This window comes from Leptodactylus fuscus, chromosome 2, assembly GCF_031893055.1.
Source record: "Leptodactylus fuscus isolate aLepFus1 chromosome 2, aLepFus1.hap2, whole genome shotgun sequence".
NCBI classification, from domain to species: Eukaryota; Metazoa; Chordata; class Amphibia; order Anura; family Leptodactylidae; genus Leptodactylus; species Leptodactylus fuscus.
The window spans coordinates 104,708,970-104,733,030 of record NC_134266.1 but is presented as its reverse complement, the minus strand read 5'-3'; the positions used below and the strand labels follow the sequence as shown (position 1 = coordinate 104,733,030).

General features: G+C 43.8%; 1 protein-coding gene across 1 annotated transcript in view; it reads right to left on the bottom strand.

Moving 5' to 3' along the window:
* Positions 1-24,061, bottom strand: part of DEF6 (DEF6 guanine nucleotide exchange factor) — a 97,701-nt gene that overhangs the window by 47,151 nt on the left and 26,489 nt on the right. Inside the window, exons 4-5 of the mRNA XM_075266399.1 lie at positions 22,133-22,351; positions 4,737-4,883 (exon numbers count right to left, since the gene is read on the bottom strand). Of these exons, the coding sequence (XP_075122500.1) occupies positions 4,737-4,883; positions 22,133-22,351 (366 nt within the window). The remainder of the gene's footprint in view (positions 1-4,736; positions 4,884-22,132; positions 22,352-24,061) is intronic.

The window sequence follows — 24,061 nt, the reverse complement described above, 5'->3', positions numbered from 1 at the left end:
CATTTATTTTGCTTGCAATGAAAAAACACAAAAGAAAATGAAAAAAAAAAGTCAAATCATTGATCATTTTGCACAAAACTCCAAAAATGGGCCGGACAAAAGTATTGGCACCCTCAGACTAAAACTTGGTAGCACAACCTTTAGACAAAATAACTGCAAACAACTGCTTCCGGTAACCATCAATGAGTTTCTTACAATGCTCTGCTGGAATTTTAGACCATTCTTCTTTGGCAAACTGCTCCAGGTCCCTGAGATTTGAAGGGTGCCTTCTCCAAACTGCCATTTTAAGATCTCTCTACAGGTGTTCTATGGGATTCAGGTCTGGACTCATTGCTGGCCACTTTACAAGTCTCCAGTGCTTTCTCTCAAACCATTTTCTAGTGCTTTTTGAAGTGTGTTTTGGGTCATTGTCCTGCTGGAAGACCCATGACCTCTGAGGGAGACCCAGCTTTCTCACACTGGGCCCTACATTATGCTGCAAAATTTGTTGGTAGTCTTCAGACTTCATAATGCCATCACACGGTCAAGCAGTCCAGTGCCAGAGGCAGCAAAGCAACCCAAAACATCAGGGAACCTCCGCCATGTTTGACTGTAAGGACTGTGTTCTTTTCTTTGAAGGCCTCTTTTTTTTCCCTGTTTTTTTTCCCTGTAAACTCTATGTTGATGCCTTTTCCCAAAAAGCTCTACTTTTGTCTCATCTGACCAGAGAACATTCTTCCAAAACGTTTTTGGCTTTCTCAGGTAAGTTTTGGCAAACTCCAGCCTGGCTTTTTTATGTCTCTGGGTAAGAAGTGGGGTCTTTCTGGGTATCCTACCATACAGTCCCTTTTCATTCAGACGCCGACGGACAGTACGGGTTGACACTGTTGTACCCTCAACACATCACACACAAATACACAATGACAGTTAAGGGTGGAGGCTGATGGATTTCCCATTGCCTATGCCATCTGTGGTTTTCATGGGCAACGTGATTTAAAGGGGTGCTTGTTAAGGTTTCTTTAGCTTAAAATTTGTGTTTCTGTCCATACTAATGTAGAGGAAAGAAGGTTTCCAAATATTTTTCCACTTTCATAGAGGTTCTACTGAGTTTGGAAAGTGGCTAGTTGATAGGCTGTGATAGTGGGGTAATACTGGGACTTGGGTGTGTTAGATGCACCCAGGCATGCTTCCCCTGTTGTTCAAACCAAAAAAACTTGAGACAAAAAAACAAAAAATACTTAAAAAATAGAAAATATTTATTAATTCATAAATAAACACTACAAAATACAAAGGGAGACAACAAAAGACAATCTACCACATAGTAGCAGAATATACTGAATCTTCTCACTGGTTAAATGAGCAGAGGGAAACCCCCAGGTGATACCAAACAAATATCCAGGGGAAATGCACCAATTACATATATATAAACATATCAGAGCAAGATAATCATATATAAATATAAATAAATAGACAGTACATACCCATAGTCATATTGGAACAAAAATATAACCGGTCACCAGAGAAGGGGGAAAAGCCGCTGCACACTACCAGTGAGATCAGAATATGATCGCCTGACGCGCGTTTCGCCTGAATGGCTTCATCAAGAGGCGCAAATAACATTGTAATAGCGCGATATTTATGTCTGCAAACTAACAATCAAATCACTCCCACCTGATGTTCGTCGATGCCTCCACTATACGAAGACCCGCGCCTCCTGATGACGTCATCACGCACGCATCACGTGACGGCGCCACCAGGATTCAACCGCCTGACAAAAGAATAATTTAGATCGGAGATTGCCGGTGCGCACGCGTAAACACGCCGGCAATACTCACATTGGCCACATGATACTATAATAGCATCATCGCATACATGTGAAGTGGCCACCTTCCAATGCATGCTTTTCATCAAGCCATATAGTGGACATATGAAATAAGTGTCCATATTAAATGCATAAATAAATATGTAACGTGGAGACACCAAGAACAAGGGCCATAGTAATATATATATACACCTACTAGTTTGTATCTATAAACTACCCATATTTCATATAAGATATTCAGACACACACAACATAATAAAATTAAATAAAGAAAATATATTTTTGTATATAATAAGTGAATAAAGTGTTATAAAAATATACATGTGTTAATGAATATAAAATTAATAAGCTATATATAAAATGCATTGTTATATATAATAAGTGAATAAAGTGTTATAAAGAATATGCATGTGTTAATATATAAATATAGCATTAATAAGCCACACGAAAAACGTGTAGTATCTATTTGGTTTTGAGACCATGAGGTATCTTCTATTGAATGCTTCCCCTGTTGTCCCAGTTGCATTTCAGAGGTGTTGGCATCATTTCCTGGGGTGTCATTGTGGACTTGGTGACTCTCCTTAGTCGAATTTTGGTTTCCCCTGAAACAAGCATTTTTTCCCCATAGACTATAACTCCCATCCCATGATAGCACTGGGCAGTACAGTCAGTGACCGACTGCTTCATCCTAAGTGTGAGAAGGAGCGGTATCGGAATTCTTTCCTTCCTGATCCGGTTAGGCTGTACAAGCAACACCAGGCTAAGCGTAGATCACTCCATACATAAAACTGAAAGATCCTTAAGTTGTGATATCCCTCCTCTTACTTTTTTACCTTTATCTTTTTATCTGGATCTACTGTCACTGTAATGCCTCTACCGTGGAGCCTTTTGTATTTGTATTTTGTATTATTATTGTCTTATCTATGCTGCTGTAACACGCTGAATTTCCACATGGTGGGACTATTAAATGATTATCTATCTATCTATCTATCTATCTATCTATCTATCTATCTATCTATCTATCTGTTTGTCTAACTATCTATCTGTTAGCACAATGCATATATTAGCTGCTTAACAAAGGCCTCCTTGTATTGGACTGAAATGTTGAGAATGTGTAAATAAAAGTATTTGTTTTATTCACTTTATTAGAGAGTGCTACCTCAGTTTTGAAATGTATATATTGTTTCCAGCTTAACATTACATTGGTATATGTACTGAGTTGAATATAATGTAAAAATTCTGGACAGTACAACATGTACCGTATTTTTCGGACTATAAGACGTACTTTTTTTCCTCCCAATATGGGAGGAAAATGTGTGTGCGTCTTATAGTCCGAATGCAGCGTGTGCAGCGTCTGTGTCCTGTCTATGAGAATCAAAAGGAGAGCAGCACGGTGCCTGCCTGCTCTGGCCCTCCTTCCCTGTCTGTGTCGCGTGTTTGCAGGAGCGAGATATGAGAGGCAGGGAAGTAGGGGCGGGCCAGACAGGTGAAGGAAGCGTGGTTACAAGCTTGCCGAGAAAACCACGCCTCTTTCTCCCGTCTGGCCCGTCCCTCCTTCACTGCCTCTCAGATCTGGCTCCTGCAAACATGCGACACAGACAGGGAAGGAGGGGCGGGCCAAACGGGAGGAGGAGGCGTGGTTTTCTCGGCAAGCTTGAAACCACGCCTCCTTCACCCGTCTGGCCCGCCCCTCCTTCACTGCCTGTGTGGCTTCATTGCAGGAGCAAGATCTGAGAGGCAGTGAAGGAGGGACGAGCCAGACGGGTGAAAGAGGTGTGTTTTCAAGTTTGCTTAGAAAACCACACCTCCTTCACCCGTCTGGCCCGCCCCTTTTTCTCTTCTTGCATAGCTTCACTGCAGGATGTCTCTTTCCATCCATGGATGAGATTAGATAGATAGATAGATAGATAGATAGATAGATAGATAGATAGATAGATAGACAGACAGACAGACAGACAGATAGATTAGATAGATAGATATGTTCAAATCACCCCCATATCCCTAGAATACATATAAAACAAAAACATTACTGTGAAACACATACACATTTGGTATCCCTGTGTCCGAAAGCCCCTGGTTCTATTTACATTGGTGAAATATTATATTATTAGGTTATTAAATATTTCACCAATTTTTTTTCCTTAAAATTTTTTTTTTCCCTATTTTCCTCCTCTAAAACCTTAGTGCGTCTTATGGTCCGGTGCGTCTTATAGTCCGTAAAATACGGTAGTAAAAATACGGTATATCTTTTACATCCTCATAATATGCATTCCGTACTCACTTCAAACCAGACTCCTGAACTTATGGCATAATGAATTTAGACCACTGACTCTATAACTAATTGAGACACCATAATTATTTCAGACTCTAGAACACCCAATAAATTTTCTTAGAACTGAGGTCAGATCCCACAATGTCAATTCAGTTTACATTAAAAAAAAAAAAAAAAAAAAAAAAGTGCCTTGGTACATTATGTTCCTGTTCCTCTCTGTTTCTATTAAAATTCACTGCATATTCATTAGGTATATGGTTTCCAAATGGAAAAAAATATTTAAGACAATGGGGCTAAAAGGTGTTGAGCTTATGAGATTCAAGTTACAGCCTCTGAGGCTATCAAAAAAGGCCTAATGCACACTACACGGCCTAATGTCCATAAAAAAACAGCTGTGTTGGCCCGGTGAAGCCAAACAAACAACCATGACAGAGCCATTTTGAAACTCATGGATGTCTATGGGTCTATTTACATGGCTGTGAAAGGACAAAGATAGAACATGCCTGGTTATTTTGCCAGCCATGAAAAACAGTCCATTAAAAAAACAGAATAGACTCTTAGACAAAATCGGTTGTGTGAATAAGGCGTAAAATAAAATTAGTCAAAAGTAACTCCCCAAAAAGTTAAATATATTTCTACATAAAGTATATAGCGCATACTAACCTCAACCCCACAATCTTTGTCTATGGCAATGCTCCCCTTCCTTTCCTTGCAATCTTCACTTACATAGTAGTTCAGAATTCTTGGTTTGAGAACAAACCAGCGCTCTGTCCACATCCTTCTCAAATTTGCCTTCTTTAGGAGATATCCCTGATGAAACACAAAAGACAAAAAAAGGTTGTATGCTTTTAGTAAGTAGCACTAAAGATTTCTGAGCAATACAACAACTGCTTATAATGTTCTTACTGCACTTTACCAATTCATGTACCATAAAGATCAAGATTTAAAAGAGTTAAAAAGTAGAGATTAGCGAATATCGTTCGATCGAGTAGGTATTCGATCGAATATTACGGTATTTGAAATATTTGTACTCGATTGAATACCACGCGGTAAACGCAGTAAAAATTCGATTCCCCTCCCACCTTCCCTGGTGCTTTTTTTATACCAATAACTGTGCAGGAAAGGTGGGACAGGAAGTAGGAAAACGTAGGCATCGAAATAATAGAACATGGACAATGGAATCATCATACGTAAAAGAATGATTTATTTGAAAATATTAAAAAACATTGATACAACACAGTGCAGAGACATAAACATATACATACTGTATAAGGGGACCAATGCTACCTGTCAAAGAACATACGTGGTAGTTGAAAAAATGTGTAAATATGTAACACAAATGTAATCCAGCAATAAAGTATGGTGATAAATAGCCTTTAGCAGAGAGATCAACATAAGTGAGTGTTTATATGTAGTGAATTCATAGTAACAGATTTCATATGGGAATTAATGTAGTTAGCTCTGCATAAGGACAAGTGTAAAAAATACTGTGGATGCTGGAAAAAAGTGAAGTAAATGAAGTCAGATCATAAAGGATAGTACATACCACGATAAGACCGCGCCCCGACGTGCGTTTCGCTGTAAAGGCTTTGTCCTCTATTAATTGAGGTTACAATCTATCTGTGTGCCAAATTTCATACAAATCCGTTCAGCCGTTTTTGCGTGATTGAGGAACAAACACACAAACATCCAAACACACAAACATACAAACTTTCAAATTTATAATATTAGTAGGATTAAAAACAAATCCGGGCCTGTAAGAATGTCACCTTATGTACTTATGTATGCAAGTTACAGGTGAATATAATGTCCGTAACAAAGGGGAAAAAAAGAGGGAAGGGAAACACAGCCCACAATGCAGCACTAAGGAGTGTATATATTAGGACTCACTCACGGTTCCTTGGATGGGAAAGTTGCCCGGAACTCCAAATTTCCTCCGACCCAGGAAATGACTTCAGAAGAATATCCAAAACAAGAGAAGGATGAGAAAGATTCATCCTTCTCTTGTTTTGGATATTCTTCTACAGGTGAATATGGTGACTCCAGAAATTTCTTTTTCACAATTTTGTTAGCGGGTTAAAACGTAAAAAAAAAACCAATATAAATCTGGTGTTTTTTTTTTTTTAATCAGAGACCAATGGAATACAGGTGACAGGTAATTTTGGCTGCACAGTAAAAACGAAGCTCGTAAGAAAGTAGCTCAGATTCAGTTTTTCTCTAACTCCACCCCATTCTGAATTTTTTTTTCTAGCTTCCCAGTACATCATATGGAATATTAAATGGTGCCATTAGGAAATACAATTTGTTGGGGGGCTGGCAAAAGAAGAGGATGTGTATGGTGTATGTATGGTATAAGTTCCTGCTTCATGCGAAGATTTCTAGATCTGCACTATACAGCTAACCACAGCAAAAGTCACTTGCTAAGATGCACAAGGAGACCCTGCTTCCATGGAGTTCAGAGACACACCATCACTGAGAGTCAGCCGACAGCACCTTCAATAACCACCTACTGCCCTGGACTCGTTACCCAACTAGCACTAGGATCGCAACACCTGCAGTCCACTGGAGGCGGCTACAGGAGGCAATGGGCCTGTGCTCATCTACTCAGCCTGTGAAGCACCTTGTGCTAGACATATTACAAGCAACACAAAGTGGTAAGAAATTGATTATTGCAGCATGCCACTCACTCCACCTTCAAATAGTGTGGGCTCCACTCTGTTCACCCCCAGAATTTATTGGAATCTTGCCTCATCCAGGAGGCACCAAATTTAGCAGCAGAGAGAAGTCACCAAACCTGCAACAATTGCAGGCTGTACTCCTTAGGCCACTCTCCCCCCGAACTGATCCTTTCTCGTCCTCAGGGATGATCTTCCATCTTTGAATATATATTTTTTTTTCTGTGGGAAACCTTTGCTGCACTAACTGTCTCTCCTAACTAGCCCTCTGGGAGATTTGATTTGGAACTGTATTTGGACTTGGGAGGCCCCTTTCCTCAAACTGCTATAACACTACTGAGCCTATCTTACACCTCCTGGCTCCGGAAGACTTAATAATTGCAGGCACTCTACCTTTGGAAGACCCCAGAATCTGTGCAGTTCCTTTTTCTGATAAGTGAGTTTTCCTTCCTCCTCCACTTTGCAAGTATTGTATAACGCCTCAATTTTTCCCGCAGTGTTTCCGCCACGTGCATATCACGGCGGTTCCGGCCTGTGGGGCCACGACCTAAAGCTAAGGCCCCACATTGCGGAAATGCAGCTTTTTTGTCACAGATTTTGTTGTGGTTTTCTTGAGCCAAAGCCAGGACTGGATTGAGCAGAAGTTATAAGTATAAGAGCTTTCTATATATTTCCGATATTACTTATAGCCATTCTTGGCTTTGGCTGCAACAAAAAAAGCTGCGTTTCCGCAAAGTGGGGCCTTAGACTAGGGGTTGGTTCACATTTGCTTTTGTATTCTGTCCAGGGAAAGTGCACATGGAGACCCCCCTTCCCCCCCGGATGGAATACAATCGCAATTGCAAGAACTGTGCTGTCAAAGCACATGGACCCCATAGACTATAATGATTCATGCGGGCAGTGCTCGGCAAGCACAAGGACCCCATTATAGTCTATGGGGTCCGTGTGCTTTGACAGCACAGCACTTGCAATTGCGATTGTATTCCGTCCAGGGGTCTCCATGCAGACTCTCCCTGGACAGAATACATGCGCTAGTGTGAACCAGGGGTGCGGCTGAGGCCCCGTGTAGAAGAAACACAGCTTTTTTTTGTTACAGATGTTGTTGCATTTTTTTTGAGACAAAGCCAGAAGTAGATTGAGCAGAAGGGAGAAGTACAAACTCTTCCTAGATATTTTCCATTCCTTTTGAAGCCACTCTTGAATTTGGCTCAATTTTTAACGTGTAAGTAAAAGATCCTATAGCAATTCTGTGCAAGCAGAACTGTCATCTCTGAGGTCACAAGTTAAATACTTCCTAAAATTATGCTAGGTTGACATCTGCATTCGTGTTTCCAGGGTCGGACTGGCCCGCCGGAGCACCGGGGAATCCCCCGGTGGGCCCCGACTTAAAGTTTTCATTTTAACAATGCAGATGCATTGGTCGGGGCCCGATCGGGATGGCCAGGGGCCCCCAACCGGGTACCTGGCCAATGCATCTGTCTCCACACACATGGGCCCCTATTAGCTGATGCTGAAGCTGTATAGCATGTGCAGCTTCAGCCTCAGATAACGGCCTCTCCCTTCACTTACCTGCAGCTGCTATGTTGCTCTCCTGTGAGGTCTCGTCCCTGCTATCCGCACGCACTTCCTCTCTCCCCCTCCCCCTCCTCCTCACACTGAATGCTCTTACATCGCAGCATGTGGGGAAGACAGGAGTCGTCTGCTGAGTTTGCTACTGCTGGAATAGGTGAGTAAATTCTTTTTGTAAAATCTGTATGTTTAATATGTATGCATGTGTACATTTGTGTAAAGTATGTGTCCTGTATACTGTGTGAGTACTGTATGTTTGTATACAGGTATGTGTGAGTATATACAGTATGCTATAATGTGTATGTATATATGTGTGTGTATATATAGTATTCATACAAGTATATATGACTTATATATGGTATATGAATGTATATAAATGTGTATGTGCTATAGTATTGTATATGTGTGAGTATATATGGTATATGTATAAGGCCTGGTTCACATCTGCGTTCGGTGAGTTTGGGGAGTCTGCATGGGAACCCCCCCCCCCGAACGGATTATCAAACGCATTAGCAAGCGTTTTTTTATTTTACACCTCCCTCCCAGCACATGGGTCGCTCCAATTCCTGAACAACCCATTTAAAGGATTTAGCCATGTTTCTAATATTGATGGTCTGTCCTTAGGATAGGCCATCAATATTACATATGCGATGATACAACAGCCTGGGCCTCTGCAGATCAGATTTTTCCAGGACACTTCAGCTACGGGTAATGGTAACATTTCTAGGAGCCATGCTGTTCACTTTCCATACAAGGTGTAGCAGTAGGTATATGTAGTGCACATGATGTAGTGCACATGGTATAGTGCGTGAGTAGCATGGCTCCCAACATGTTATAACCTTTAACCACCCTGTCTCGGTACCGCTGATCTGCAGGGTCCTGGCGGTGGGCCCCTAGAAACAATTCCACTGGTGGGCCCTAGACACCCCAGTCCGACCCTGCGTGTTTCCATTCTTCAGGTCTGCTTGGGGACCCGAAAAACGTATACCCAATCCACTTAAAAAGCGGCTGCACATGGAAACCCATGGACCCCGCCTGAAAAATGTGGAGAGAAAAGCACTGCTTGGAGGGCTTTTCTTACCATACTTTTCAAGTGGATTTGGGGATGGAAGCCCCAAAAGAAAACTGGAGACAGATGTGAACCTAGCCATAAACTCTGCTAAAGTTTATGAGTTCTCAATTTAAGCAGTACGCACAAACCTACAAATTCATGTTAGCCCAAATCAAACAGAGTGTCATGACCTGATTGTGTGTGTGTGTGTTGGTGCATGTTTCTGTCGGGGATTCGATCCAGGCTTCTGTGGTCTGCTGGTGGGTTCCCTACCATTGAGCCATCAGTGTGTACATAGTGTGCTGGTCTTTCTGAACACACTTGAGGTTATAAGAGTTAACCTCAGGTGTTATGTATTGCCATCATCCTATGGAAGGAGTCTGGGGCCTTTATTAGGAAGAGGGCTGTCTCCACCAGTTGCTGGTTTTTGTGGTCCCAACCTAGAATTCTTGGCCTTAGGAGGAGGAGGAGTGGTTTGCTTGTGCTTACTGACTGGAAAGGAGTTTGAGTGTTGTTTGTGTGTGTGAGTTTGGTTCTTCCCTCCACACTTCTACTCTGCCCTGCCCTTCATGTCTGTTTGTTTGGCACTATCTGGTTGTTTGAGGTGGGTTCCAGTTTATTTTACCCCAGTCTTGTGTTTACCCTTTCCTCACCTCTCCACTGTCCCTCTCCTCATTTCTCTGGTTTTGTATTGTGTTGTGCTGCGTGTCCGTTGTCCAGCACATCCCGTCCGGTTTGTCTGTCTGCAGCTGCACCTTTATTTCTGCAGAAGTCACCACCGTAGAATCCCCAGTCCCTAGCTCTCTTGCAGCTCTTGTCCTATCTGTCTGTTAGGTCTTCGTGCTAGAGAGCCAGTTTTCGGGGCCAAGGCTAGCTTGGGGACAGCTGACCACCACCCGTAGGCAGGGCCTAGCTAGCCACCGTAGTGCCAGGGATAGTCTCCTTCCCCTGTTTCCTTAGCGGTGCAATCTGCAGCCCGGAATCTGTGTCTGGATTCTGACACGAACGTGACACAGAGAAAGGACAAAGCGCCTATAGTGCAGCTATATACATGATCGTGTCGCCCACATTCACCATAACAGAGATTCTATTGCAGCAGAATTTAGAAAACTGTACCACAATCTGTACAACTTGAACTGTAAGGAGGATGTGGAGGTTACATGTGGAAAGGACATTTTCACCAAGTAGTTTTATATGCTCTGTCCTTACCTTCTCTGATGTTGCAACAAACTTTACATATCTAAAAAGACCCCTGAAGATATGCATATGCAAAGATGGGCTAGAGGCTAGTCAGAAGAACTACACACACAAAGTTCTCAGCTATTCTCCATATAGAAGCTGTGATGTAGTGACATCTCAGTGGAGATGTGCCCTAACAAGGGTATACCACAGTCCTATACTGTATATTAGCCGATGGCTAATAGATCTGAATAGAGCTAGTTGGTAGTTGAGAATTGAACCATAAATAAAGGTTCCTGACATGGACACGTTTCCCTGATCTTATGTGAATTGTATCATCAGGGGAAGAGAGCTGTAGCATAAGCAGTGGTGCCGATGGTTCTAGATCTCCGGGTATATAAAGGTCACACCATGCCCCTCCATAAGGACACACCCATCATCGGGGATAATTGGAGAACCCAGGGGGCGAGACTAAACTGGGATCTCACCCCCAATATGCCGCCCCACTCGAGTATGTCATAGAGGGGCGGGGACAATTGTCAGATTGAGTTTCAGTGAGACAGATCAGCTTGTCTCAATGGCCAAGAGGTAAACAAATCCCAGCACATCACATGGAAGTACATAGCACATTAAAACAATAGCAAAAATGTCACTTAGGGGTTCACAAAGAGATCAGGATCCGCTAAATGAAATCTACTGATGGATAATTCTATTTATGGGGAACAAGAGTGACAAATACCCTGGTGTCTAAAATTAAAGTAGAATTGTACACGCAAAGACTTTCATTCTGAAAAAGTGCGACAATGTTACATGTAATATAAGGATCCACAAATGTATGCTGATATGAATATATGAATCGCAAAAGGACATTGCTGATTGACAGCATATAAGCAGACATTATGTTGAATTATAAATCACTACATTAGTCACAATATTAGTTGAATGGGTGTGCATGAATACATACAAATTTTCACATATGTGCATATGTTATTAAGCGATATCTCAAATAATTGACACTATAAATAGCATTATAAAAGAAAAGAATAATTTAGGGGGCGTTCACACTACCGTCTGTGTCCGACAGGCAGTGTCCACTGCTAATGTCAGTTCAAAATCTTGCACGGACATTAGCAGCGGACACTAGCTGTGTCTGTGACATTTTTCATTCATTTCATTGGCGATCGGGTGCGTTGTTTTACACTCTGTGCCTGTCCTTAAGTGTCCGTTTGTAAAGATGTCCTACTTTTCAAGTGGACAGAAAAAACCTACATGTCAGGTTTTGCTGTCCGCTCGAAAAGTCGAACATCTTTACGAACGGACAAAATTATTCGGCCCCTTTACTTTCAGTGCAGCAAACTCACTCCAGAAGTTCAGTGAGGATCTCTGAATGATCCAAGGTTGTCCTAAATGACTGATTATGATAAATAGAATAAACCTGTGTGTAATCCAGTTGCTGTGCATGCTCTATGATAGTCTCAGGGTTCTGTTTAAAGCGCAGAGAACATCATGAAGACCAAGGAACACACCAGGCAGGTCTGAGATACTGTTGTGGAGAAGTTTAAAGCTGGATTTGGATACAAAAATGTTTCCCAAGCAATCATATTGAGATGGAAGGAGCATCAGACCACTGCAAATATACCAAGACCCGGCCATCCCTCTAAACTTTCATGTCAAACAAGAAGACTGATCAGAGATGCAGCCAAGAGGCCCATGATCACTCTGGATGAACTGCAGAGATCTACAGCTGAGGTGGGAGAGTCTGTCCGTAGGACAACAATCAGTTGTAAACTGCACAAATCTGGCCTTTATGGAAGAGAGGCAAGAAGAATGCCATGTCTCAAAGATATCCATAAAAAGTCTTGTTTAAAGTTTGCCACAAGCCACCTGGGAAACACACTAAACATTTGGAAGAAGGTGCTCTGGTCAGATGAAACCAAAATCAAACTTTTTGGCCACAATGCAAAATGATATGTTTGGCGTAAAAGCAACACAGCTCATCACCCTGAACACACCATCCCCACTGTCAAACATCGTGGTGGCAGCATCATGGTTTGAACCTGCTTTTCTTCAGCAGGGACAGGGAAGATGGTTAAAATTGATGGGAAGAGGATGGAGCCAAATACAGGACCATTCTGGAAGAAAACCTGTTGGAGTCTGCAAAAGACCTGAGAGTGGGACAGAGATTTATCTTCCAAAAACAAAAAAACACAAAACAAAGCACCACACGGCACCTAGTGCATTAACCTTAACAATATAACTTAATAAATGTTAGGGTATATCCGTAATCACCTTCTGATGCTGTGATATAGTCACAGCACCTGTGAAGTCACATCAATAAATCGGAATACTGGCAGCAGCAGGTGACATCCGCACATAGTGCATAAAGATTCTCAGAAATAGGACCAGTCCAAATTTCACAAATAAAAGTAAAGAATACAAATAGATCCGCGCTTACCAAATAAGGTTTCACCTTATTTGTTCCTTCGTAATACAATAGTATTAAGAAGGAAATGTAGGTAGTTCCTCCCGGAACAACTTCCGGCCTATGGAACACGTATGCGTTCCATGTATTAATGTTGAACAGTGTCCCTGTGTTTGGGACGCATTTGCGTCTCATTAGTATATCGGCGCTGCACTTCCTGGCGGGTCTTCTAATAGACATGCGCAGAGAGGGGATCAGGGATGCTGACGGCAATACACTGTAACAACGGAAGGGTACGTTCAAGTATATTCATATGCGACATACTAATCGAAGTACTGTATTGACAATGTGAAAAAAAATCATTTTGTATGTTACTAGAGATGAGCGAACACTAAAATGTTCGAGGTTCGAAATTCGATTCGAACAGCCGCTCACTGTTCGAGTGTTCGAATGGGTTTCGAACCCCATTATAGTCTATGGGGAACATAAACTCGTTAAGGGGGAAACCCAAATTCGTGTCTGAAGGGTCACCAAGTCCACTATGACACCCCAGGAAATGATACCAACACCCTGGAATGACACTGGGACAGCAGGGGAAGCATGTCTGGGGGCATAAAAGTCACTTTATTTCATGGAAATCCCTGTCAGTTTGCGATTTTCGCAAGCTAACTTTTCCCCATAGAAATGCATTGGCCAGTGCTGATTGGCCAGAGTACGGAACTCGACCAATCAGCGCTGGCTCTGCTGGAGGAGGCGGAGTCTAATATCGCTCCACACCAGTCTCCATTCAGGTCCGACCTTAGACTCCGCCTCCTCCGGCAGAGCCAGCGCTGATTGGCCGAAGGCTGGCCAATGCATTCCTATGCGAATGCAGAGACTTAGCAGTGCTGAGTCAGTTTTGCTCAACTACACATCTGATGCACACTCGGCACTGCTACATCAGATGTAGCAATCTGATGTAGCAGAGCCGAGGGTGCACTAGAACCCCTGTGCAAACTCAGTTCACGCTAATAGAATGCATTGGCCAGCGCTGATTGGCCAATGCATTCTATTAGCCCGATGAAGTAGAGCTGAATGTGTGTGCTAAGCACACACATTCAGCACTGCTTCATCACACCAATACAATGCATTAGCCAGTGCTGATTGGCCAGAGTACGGAATTCGGCCAATCAGCGCTGGCTCTGCTGGAGGAGGCGGAGTCTAAGATCGCTCCACACCAGTCTCCATTCAGGTCCGACCTTAGACTCCGCCTCCTCCAGCAGAGCCAGCGCTGATTGGCCGAATTCCGTACTCTGGCCAATCAGCACTGGCTAATGCATTGTATTGGCGTGATGAAGCAGTGCTGAATGTGTGTGCTTAGCACACACATTCAGCTCTACTTCATCGGGCTAATAGAATGCATTGGCCAATCAGCGCTGGCCAATGCATTCTATTAGCGTGAACTGAGTTTGCACAGGGGTTCTAGTGCACCCTCGGCTCTGCTACATCAGATTGCTACATCTGATGTAGCAGTGCCGAGTGTGCATCAGATGTGTAGTTGAGCAAAACTGACTCAGCACTGCTAAGTCTCTGCATTCGCATAGGAATGCATTGGCCAGCCTTCGGCCAATCAGCGCTGGCTCTGCCGGAGGAGGCGGAGTCTAAGGTCGGACCTGAATGGAGACTGGTGTGGAGCGATATTAGACTCCGCCTCCTCCAGCAGAGCCAGCGCTGATTGGTCGAGTTCCGTACTCTGGCCAATCAGCACTGGCCAATGCATTTCTATGGGGAAAAGTTAGCTTGCGAAAATCGCAAACTGACAGGGATTTCCATGAAATAAAGTGACTTTTATGCCCCCAGACATGCTTCCCCTGCTGTCCCAGTGTCATTCCAGGGTGTTGGTATCATTTCCTGGGGTGTCATAGTGGACTTGGTGACCCTCCAGACATGAATTTGGGTTTCCCCCTTAACGAGTTTATGTTTCCCATGCATTCTATTAGCTTGATGAAGCAGAGTGTGCACAAGGGTTCAAGCGCACCCTCGGCTCTGATGTAGCAGAGCCGAGGGTGCACAAGGGTTCAAGCGCACCCTCGGCTCTCCTACATCAGAGCCGAGGGTGCGCTTGAACCCTTGTGCAGCCTCGGCTCTGCTACATCAGAGCCGAGGGTGCGCTTGAACCCTTGTGCACACTCTGCTTCATCAAGCTAATAGAATGCATTGGCCAGCACTGATTGGCCAGAGTACGGAATTCGGCCAATCAGCGCTGGCCAATGCATCCCTATGGGAAAAAGTTTATCTCACAAAAATCACAATTACACACCCGATAGAGCCCCAAAAAGTTATTTTTAATAACATCCCCCCCTAAATAAAGGTTATCCCTAGCTATCCCTGCCTGTACAGCTATCCCTGTCTCATAGTCACAAAGTTCACATTCTCATATGACCCGGATTTGAAATCCACTATTCGTCTAAAATGGAGGTCACCTGATTTCGGCAGCCAATGACTTTTTCCAATTTTTTTCAATGCCCCCGGTGTCGTAGTTCCTGTCCCACCTCCCCTGCGCTGTTATTGGTGCAAAAAAGGCGCCAGGGAAGGTGGGAGGGGAATCGAATTTTGGCGCACTTTACCACGCGGTGTTCGATTCGATTCGAACATGGCGAACACTCTGATATCCGATCGAACATGTGTTCGATAGAACACTGTTCGCTCATCTCTATATGTTACCTGTACTTTTAGAACTTTTTATAAAGGGTTAATGACGTCAGGAAGGGGTGGACTCTGTCTCCCCCTATTTTATCTATATATACCCAGTATGCACTATGTATCTGTTATGCTATCCTTATGTACACCTGTTGAAGAAACCAGTTATAGGTTTTGAAACGTGTCGTTATCTTCCAACAAGAGAATGATCCAAAACATAAAGCAAAATCTACAATGCATTCCAATGGTTCACAAATCAACGTATCCAGGTGTTAGAATGGCCAAGTCATAGTCCAGACCTGAATCCAATCGAGAATCTGTGGAAAGAGCTGGAGATCTGCTATTCTCCATCCAACCTCACTGAGCTCCAGTTGTTTTGCAAGGAAGAATGGGCAAGAATTTCAGTCTCTCGATGTGCAAAACTGATAGAGACATACCCCAAGCGACTTGCAGCTGTAATCGCATCAAAAAGTGGCGCTATAAAGTATTAACACAAGGGGGCCGAATAATTTTGCACGCTCCACTTTTCAGTTTTTTATTTGTTAAAAAAGTTTAAAATATCCATTAAATTTCGTTCCACTTCACAATTGTGTCCCACTTGTTGTTGATTCTTCCCAAAAAAAATGAAAATTTGCTATCTTTATGTTTGAAGCCTGAAATGTGGCAAAAGGTTGAAAAGTTCGAGGGGGCCGAATACTTTCGCAATGCACTGTATATATCAAAAGGAGAAAAAATATATCCCGACATGTTAAATTATAAAATGCAATATTACTCGCAATGTTATGTTTATGTAGGAATGCACACACTATTGTGCATAAATGTGCATGTAACTGCGTGATTTAAAAAAAAAATAATATATATATATATATATATATATATATATATATATATGCTGTAAGTATGGTCTGTACAGAATACATACGGGAAATTAATTTATAAGAAGCAAGCAAAAGATATATTTTCATTTATCCCATGAGGTTGTGTGGATTTACAGCGATGGATCCATTTGCACTCGTGCTGAAGGATTAGCCTATCCTAGTTACCTCCTCTAAAGGGGAGCTGTGAGGGCTGGATTTAGATGAAAAAAGGCTCTAGGCTATGCCACTTATAAGGCCCTTTCACATCCCATTTTTAAGTTTGTAAATTACATGAGAGATAATAAAATACATCATTACTGTGATATATCAGGGGACACTGACTGAATGAACACAAGGACTTTATATAGCTAAGTAATTAAAGGGGTTGTCCCATCAAAAGGATCCTATCTATACTGCTTGTTAATGTGGATGTAAGACTTTTCCTAAATACACTGCTTCAGCAAAACTGCTTTGTTTGTCCACTTTCTTATTTTATTCAATTCATTGTTGACACAGCCCTTGACTTATCTGCTCAAAAGTCAAGTGATGTATCTGCCTGCTCTCAGGGGGGAGGGAGGAGGGGCTAAGTGCCTTGGAGCGAGCCTGTGTTTCTAGCTATTACTGTGTCTACACCACGTGACCTAGCTTCCTGCTATTAGATAGGGAAGAGGAGCTGCTTTCATTTCTGAACTCGTCTTCTGTTCTCCCAGTTATCAGGCTAGCTAATTCAATTGTGTTCATTATGGCAGAGACAGGCAGTCTCTGTATGTAACACAGAATGGAGTTGCTCCTGCCTGTACTTCATGGTCCAATATTGTGCATATAGTGTGGTTTGAGGACATTTGATGACATCACAGGCCCTTCAGCTGCCCCAGAGGATCACGCTATGTGGTGGGCGGAGCTACACACTAACTTGGGGTGGAGCTAAACGGCAGGTTACATATGAAACCCCGCCCACCAAATGACGCAAGAAACCAGGAAGAAAGAAGATTTTACAGCAGTGAAGACTGGTGAGTATGCAACGTGGGAATACCCCTTTAATAGAGGACTTACTGCAGGTGCGATCACCATTTTTTCATTTCTATAGTTGTATTGCCAATGCCAGAAAGCATCCAAATAAAATGGCCAACAAAAATGCTACTGAGCATGCACGGACCATTCTATCACTAGCAGGGCTGGCTCCAGGTTTTTATGGGCCCTTGGGCAACAGAGCCTCAGTGGGCCCCCTTGTAAAGGAGGCGGGGGAGTCGAGACACTGTGCGTCGCAGATGAAGCGAGTGACATCACGCAGGAGTGTGGTGTCACCAACGCCATACCTCCCAATTTTTAAAGAGTAGAAAGAGGGGCAAAATGTGCGGCACGCTCTGCGCGCAGCGGCAAATTTGGCTCCACCCACTTATGTTGACTCCGCCCATTCTCATTAATTTATCATGTGCTCCCACACAGTATAATCCTCCTACAGTCACCCGTAAATTATATGCCCCCCTCCATCTCTCCCCCAGTTTCATATACACCCTTCCTCTGGCCCCCGTTTCATGTCCCCCCTCCATCTCTGTCCCCAGTTTCATCACGTTCTCCCCCTTCATCTGCCCACAGTTTCATGTCCCCTGTCTCTGCCCCAGTGTCATGCTGTTCCAACCCCTTCATCTGCCCCAGTGTCATGCCGTTCCCCCCTCCATTTCCCCCCCAGTTTCATTGGCCCCCTCCATCTCTGTCCCCAGTGTCATGCCATTCTCTCCCCACCCCCTTCATCTTCCCCAATCCCCAGTGTCATGCCATTCCCCCCCCACCCCTTCATTTGCCCCCCAGTTTCATTGGGCCCTCTCCATCTCTGTCCCCAGTTTCATGCCGTTCTCTCCCCACCACCTTCATCTTCCCCAGTGTCATGCCGTTCCCCCCCTCCCCTTCATTTGCCCCCCCCCCAGTTTCATGGGCCCCCTTCATTATGTTCCACCTTAATAATTAATACAAAACAAACACTTACGCTCACCTTCCATCGCTCCCCCGACGCTCCTCTCTCCGCTCTCTCATTACATTCACATATGCGATTAAAGCAGGAGCTGTGAGCTCAGCTTCTGCTTTAAAGCTGCGGCCCGGCTTGGGTGTGTAGGCGCGATGTGATGACGTCATTGCGCCTACACACGCAAGCCGGGCCGCAGCTTTAAAGCAGGAGCTGAGCACACAGCTCCTGCTTTAATCGCCTATGTATTTAATTCAGCTCATCGGCGTCCGTCGGACGCCGATGAGCTGATATCGGGACAGGCAAGTGCTGGGGCGGGCAAGTGCCGGGGGGCCCCCAGAGGCTCTGTGGGCCCCGGCACTTGCCCGACTTTGCCGTGCGCTGACGCTGGCCCTGATCACTAGAGATCTTTACTACTACAAAAACATGGCCACCGTTGTAGTCTATTGTGCATGCTCTAATACAAAACCATTAAAACTTTATTAAAAGAACGATCGACAAGGCAAATAGTAATAACAGATCCACCGACAGAAATTAAATAGGTAAAGATGGATGAAACCTATATACCAATTGTACTAGTAGGAATAAAAAAGTGTACTAATCATAAGACGCAAATAAGATTGTGTAATAATAAAGTGTAAAAATGTAGATAATTCATCATATAGTGTTTATGAAGGATCAATACAAATTGAGCCTAATATAAAAAAAAATATATACAATAAATCAATGATATAGATAAATTAAATAGTGCAAAAAAGTGCAAATGTGCCCGAGTGCGCAGTCAGTGGCGTAACTACCGCGGAGGCAGCTGACACAGGGCCTGGGACATTAGGGGGCCCGGTGACAGCCGCTACTGCTGCGTTTTTTTTCTTTTTTCTTAATAGGCCATTACCCGCTGGAGTCCAGCCGGTAACGGGCCCTATTTACTTACCGATCCTGCTTGGGCTGGGATCGGTAATTGACACCGCGGGCCCTGCAAAGACTATTATTATACTCGGGGGTCTTTGCAGACCCCCACGTATAATGATCGGAGGCCCGGGAGAGGTAAGAAACATAAAAAACTGTGTTACTTACCTCTCCAGGCTCCGGGCAGGCTTCGGCCTAGTTGTCTGACATCCCATGATCCCGGCCTGCATCCCGGGTCATGTGAAGTGCGACGACATTGAAGAATGCCAACAGCAGAGGCCGACAACGTAGGAGCCGGGGGACAGGTAAATAGTAGAGATGAGCGAACAGTGTTCTATCGAACACATGTTCGATCGGATATCAGGGTGTTCGCCATGTTCAAATCGAATCGAACACCGCGTGGTAAAGTGCGCCAAAATTCGATTCCCCTCCCACCTTCCCTGGCGCCTTTTTTGCACCAATAACAGCGCAGGGGAGGTGGGACAGGAACTACGACACCGGGGGCATTGAAAAAAATTGGAAAAAGTCATTGGCTGCCGAAATCAGGTGACCTCCATTTTAGACGAATAGTGGATTTCAAATCCGGGTCATATGAGAATGTGAACTTTGTGACTATGAGACAGGGATAGCTGTACAGGCAGGGATAGCTAGGGATAACCTTTATTTAGGGGGGAATGTTATTAAAAATAACTTTTTGGGGCTCTATCGGGTGTGTAATTGTGATTTTTGTGAGATAAACTTTTTCCCATAGGGATGCATTGGCCAGCGCTGATTGGCCGAATTCCGTACTCTGGCCAATCAGTGCTGGCCAATGCATTCTATTAGCTTGATGAAGCAGAGTGTGCACAAGGGTTCAAGCGCACCCTCGGCTCTGATGTAGCAGAGCCGAGGCTGCACAAGGGTTCAAGCGCACCCTCGGCTCTGATGTAGGAGAGCCGAGGGTGCACTTGAACCCTTGTGCACCCTCAGCTCTGCTACATCAGAGCCGAGGGTGCGCTTGAACCCTTGTGCACACTCTGCTTCATCAAGCTAATAGAATGCATTGGCCAGCGCTGATTGGCCAATGCATTCTATTAGCCCGATGAAGTAGAGCTGAATGTGTGTGCTAAGCACACACATTCAGCTCTAATTCATCGGGCTAATAGAATGCATTGGCCACCGCTGATTGGCCAGAGTACGGAATTCGGCCAATCAGCGCTGGCTCTGCTGGAGGAGGCGGAGTCTAGGATCGCTCCACACCAGTCTCCATTCAGGTCCGACCTTAGACTCCGCCTCCTCCAGCAGAGCCAGCGCTGATTGGCCGAATTCCGTACTCTGGCCAATTAGCACTGGCTAATGCATTGTATTGGCGTGATGAAGCAGTGCTGAATGTGTGTGCTTAGCACACACATTCAGCTCTACTTCATCGGGCTAATAGAATGCATTGGCCAGCGCTGATTGGCCAGAGTACGGAATTCGTCCAATCAGCGCTGGCTCTGCTGGAGGAGGCGGAGTCTAAGATCGCTCCACACCAGTCTCCATTCAGGTCCGACCTTAGACTCCGCCTCCTCCAGCAGAGCCAGCGCTGATTGGCCGAATTCCGTACTCTGGCCAATCAGCACTGGCTAATGCATTGTATTAGCGTGATGAAGCAGTGCTGAATGTGTGTGCTTAGCACACACATTCAGCTCTACTTCATCGGGCTAATAGAATGCATTGGCCAATCAGCGCTGGCCAATGCATTCTATTAGCGTGAACTGAGTTTGCACAGGGGTTCTAGTGCACCCTCGGCTCTGCTACATCAGATTGCTACATCTGATGTAGCAGTGCCGAGTGTGCATCAGATGTGTAGTTGAGCAAAACTGACTCAGCACTGCTAAGTCTCTGCATTCGCATAGGAATGCATTGGCTAGCCTTCGGCCAATCAGCGCTGGCTCTGCCGGAGGAGGCGGAGTCTAAGGTCGGACCTGAATGGAGACTGGTGTGGAGCGATATTAGACTCCGCCTCCTCCAGCAGAGCCAGCGCTGATTGGTCGAGTTCCGTACTCTGGCCAATCAGCACTGGCCAATGCATTTCTATGGGGAAAAGTTAGCTTGCGAAAATCGCAAACTGACAGGGATTTCCATGAAATAAAGTGACTTTTATGCCCCCAGACATGCTTCCCCTGCTGTCCCAGTGTCATTCCAGGGTGTTGGTATCATTTCCTGGGGTGTCATAGTGGACTTGGTGACCCTCCAGACACGAATTTGGGTTTCCCCCTTAACGAGTTTATGTTCCCCATAGACTATAATGGGGTTCGAAACCCATTCGAACACTCGAACAGTGAGCGGCTGTTCGAATCGAATTTCGAACCTCGAACATTTTAGTGTTCGCTCATCTCTAGTAAATAGCAGCTGTTTTTTATGTTTTTATTCCCCCGGGTCTCCGATTATTATACTCTGGGGTCTGAAAAGACCCCAGAGTATAATAATTGTTATGGGTGTCCACAGTGGAGCATAATACTGAGTGCAAGGGCCACTAGGGGACATAATACTGTGTGCAGGGGCCACTCCTTATTTTCGGCTGTGTTTTAGTGTTCAACTGAATAGTGTAATTTTAATTTTGATAACAATTTGAATGTAGGCTCCTTTTGATCTTGAGGCGCCAGGCTGAAGCCTAGTTAGCCTAATGGTAAATCCGGCCCTGGGAGCTGTACTAATTGCAAGCCCAAAAATTTGAAGCAGTCTGGCTTTGAGTTATAAAAGACAAAAGACAAACCATTATTTACTTTAGTTTTCTTACCTGTTTAAGTACATTGTGAATGATTTCCTCGTACACATCTTGAATTGCTATACTAAGTGTTTCCATACTAATACTTCTTAATATCTTTGGTGAAGTAACTAGGTCCAGGAACTGCCACACAGAGACACCCTGCGCTAAGGGTGACAACATCTCTCTTAACTCCATCTCTCCCATTTCAGATCTTGCAGTCATATGCAGTTTCTGAAGAAGGTATTGCACCTGTAAAAAATTTTTAAATAGATCATTTTAGAAATGCTATAAAAATGTTCAATTCAATTTTTTTTTCATGAAATCTATTATATAGATCCAGGTTTACTGAACAGTACTTTTATGGTGCCATATCTCAGTTGTGGTATAAGGTGTAACAGATATTGTACTATACTAGTATGGCAAATCGATATAAAAGATAAAATCCAAATTTTATTGACTATAGATTAAAATAAGAAAAAACACACATAACATAGATAACACACTACACATGTGTAGGCTGTCATTGTTACCTCTTATTTAACAAAGTAGACTATAAAATATTACTATTTGCCATTTATTAAAGGGATTCTACCATTCAAACACTTTTTTTATGGTTGACATGTAGGAATAGCCATAAGAAAGGATATTCTTCTCCTACCTTTAGATGTCTTCTCCGCACCGCTGTTCCATAGAAATCCCATTTTTTGTCGGTTTACAAATGAGTTCTCTTGCAGCACTCGGGGCGGGCCCCAGCGCTCAAACAGCAGTGGGGGCGTCCCCAATGCTGCGAGGGAACTCTCCAGCAACGCTTCCATCTTCACTCGTCCTTTTCACGCGTCTTCTTCCGGCGCAGGCGATGAAACTTGCAGGCCTCGGCAGAGCTAACTGCGCATGCCCACAGGCCACAAGAAAATGGCCTGAGGCCTAAAAATTTGACCGTCTGCACCGGAAGAAGATGCGTGAAGAGGAAGTTCCTATAGAAGATGGAGGCTGGAGAGTTCTCTCTCAGCATTGGGGATTGAGCGCTGGGGCCTGCCCCCAGTGCTGCGAGAGAACTCATTTGCATACCGCCGAAAACCGGAATTTCTACAGAACGGCGGCGCGGAGAAGACATCTAAAGGTAGTAGAAGAATAGCCTTTCGTAAGGCTATTCCTACGTGTCAACCAGAAAAAAAAGTGTTTGAATGGTAGAATCCCTTTAAGGAGCAGAGACAGCCTTTAATTACCCTTTAATTTTTTTGGACATTAGGCTTTCAACTCAAACAACAGTATTCCAAATTTTCAAGAACATTTAAAAAAAAAAAACATTTTTCAAGGGACTAATCCAGTTCTGATGGGTCATTTAAAGGCCTTTGTAATAGAAACATCAACAAATTACACCATTCTCAAAACTGAACTCCTGAATGATTTCCTAACAGCATTTAGGAAGTTTCTTATCTCTGTGTTTTACATGAATTAAAATGAAATGGAGATGAAATTTACATGTTTCAATTTCTTTCGTTAATACATTCATTTGACTATAGAATTTACACATTCACAATGGGTTAAAGGAAAAAAGGCATCCCACACTCTTATGTATTTTCTTTAAAGCATTGTCATGGGATATTAACTGATGTTTGGGCACACAGCAAGACAGGGAAGGAAGGAACACCATTTGGATTTTGGTGGGAAGATTTTACTGGAATAATTTTCAAGTTCCATGTTGAATTTGCAGAAGACCTGATGTATCAGAACAGTACAAGCTCTCAAGAACTGACCCTGTTTTGGAAACTAGACCCCTCAATAAATTTATCAGGGGGGGTATAGTGAATATTTTGACCTTAGGCACGTTTCTCCAGATGGTGACCGATATGGTTGCCAATGTGACCAAAAATTTGCCCATATCTTGGAGCTACTTACAACTAGTTCCACCACTGTGCTGCGTGTTTAAGAGGAAAGAACTTTCTTCATTTAGTGGAC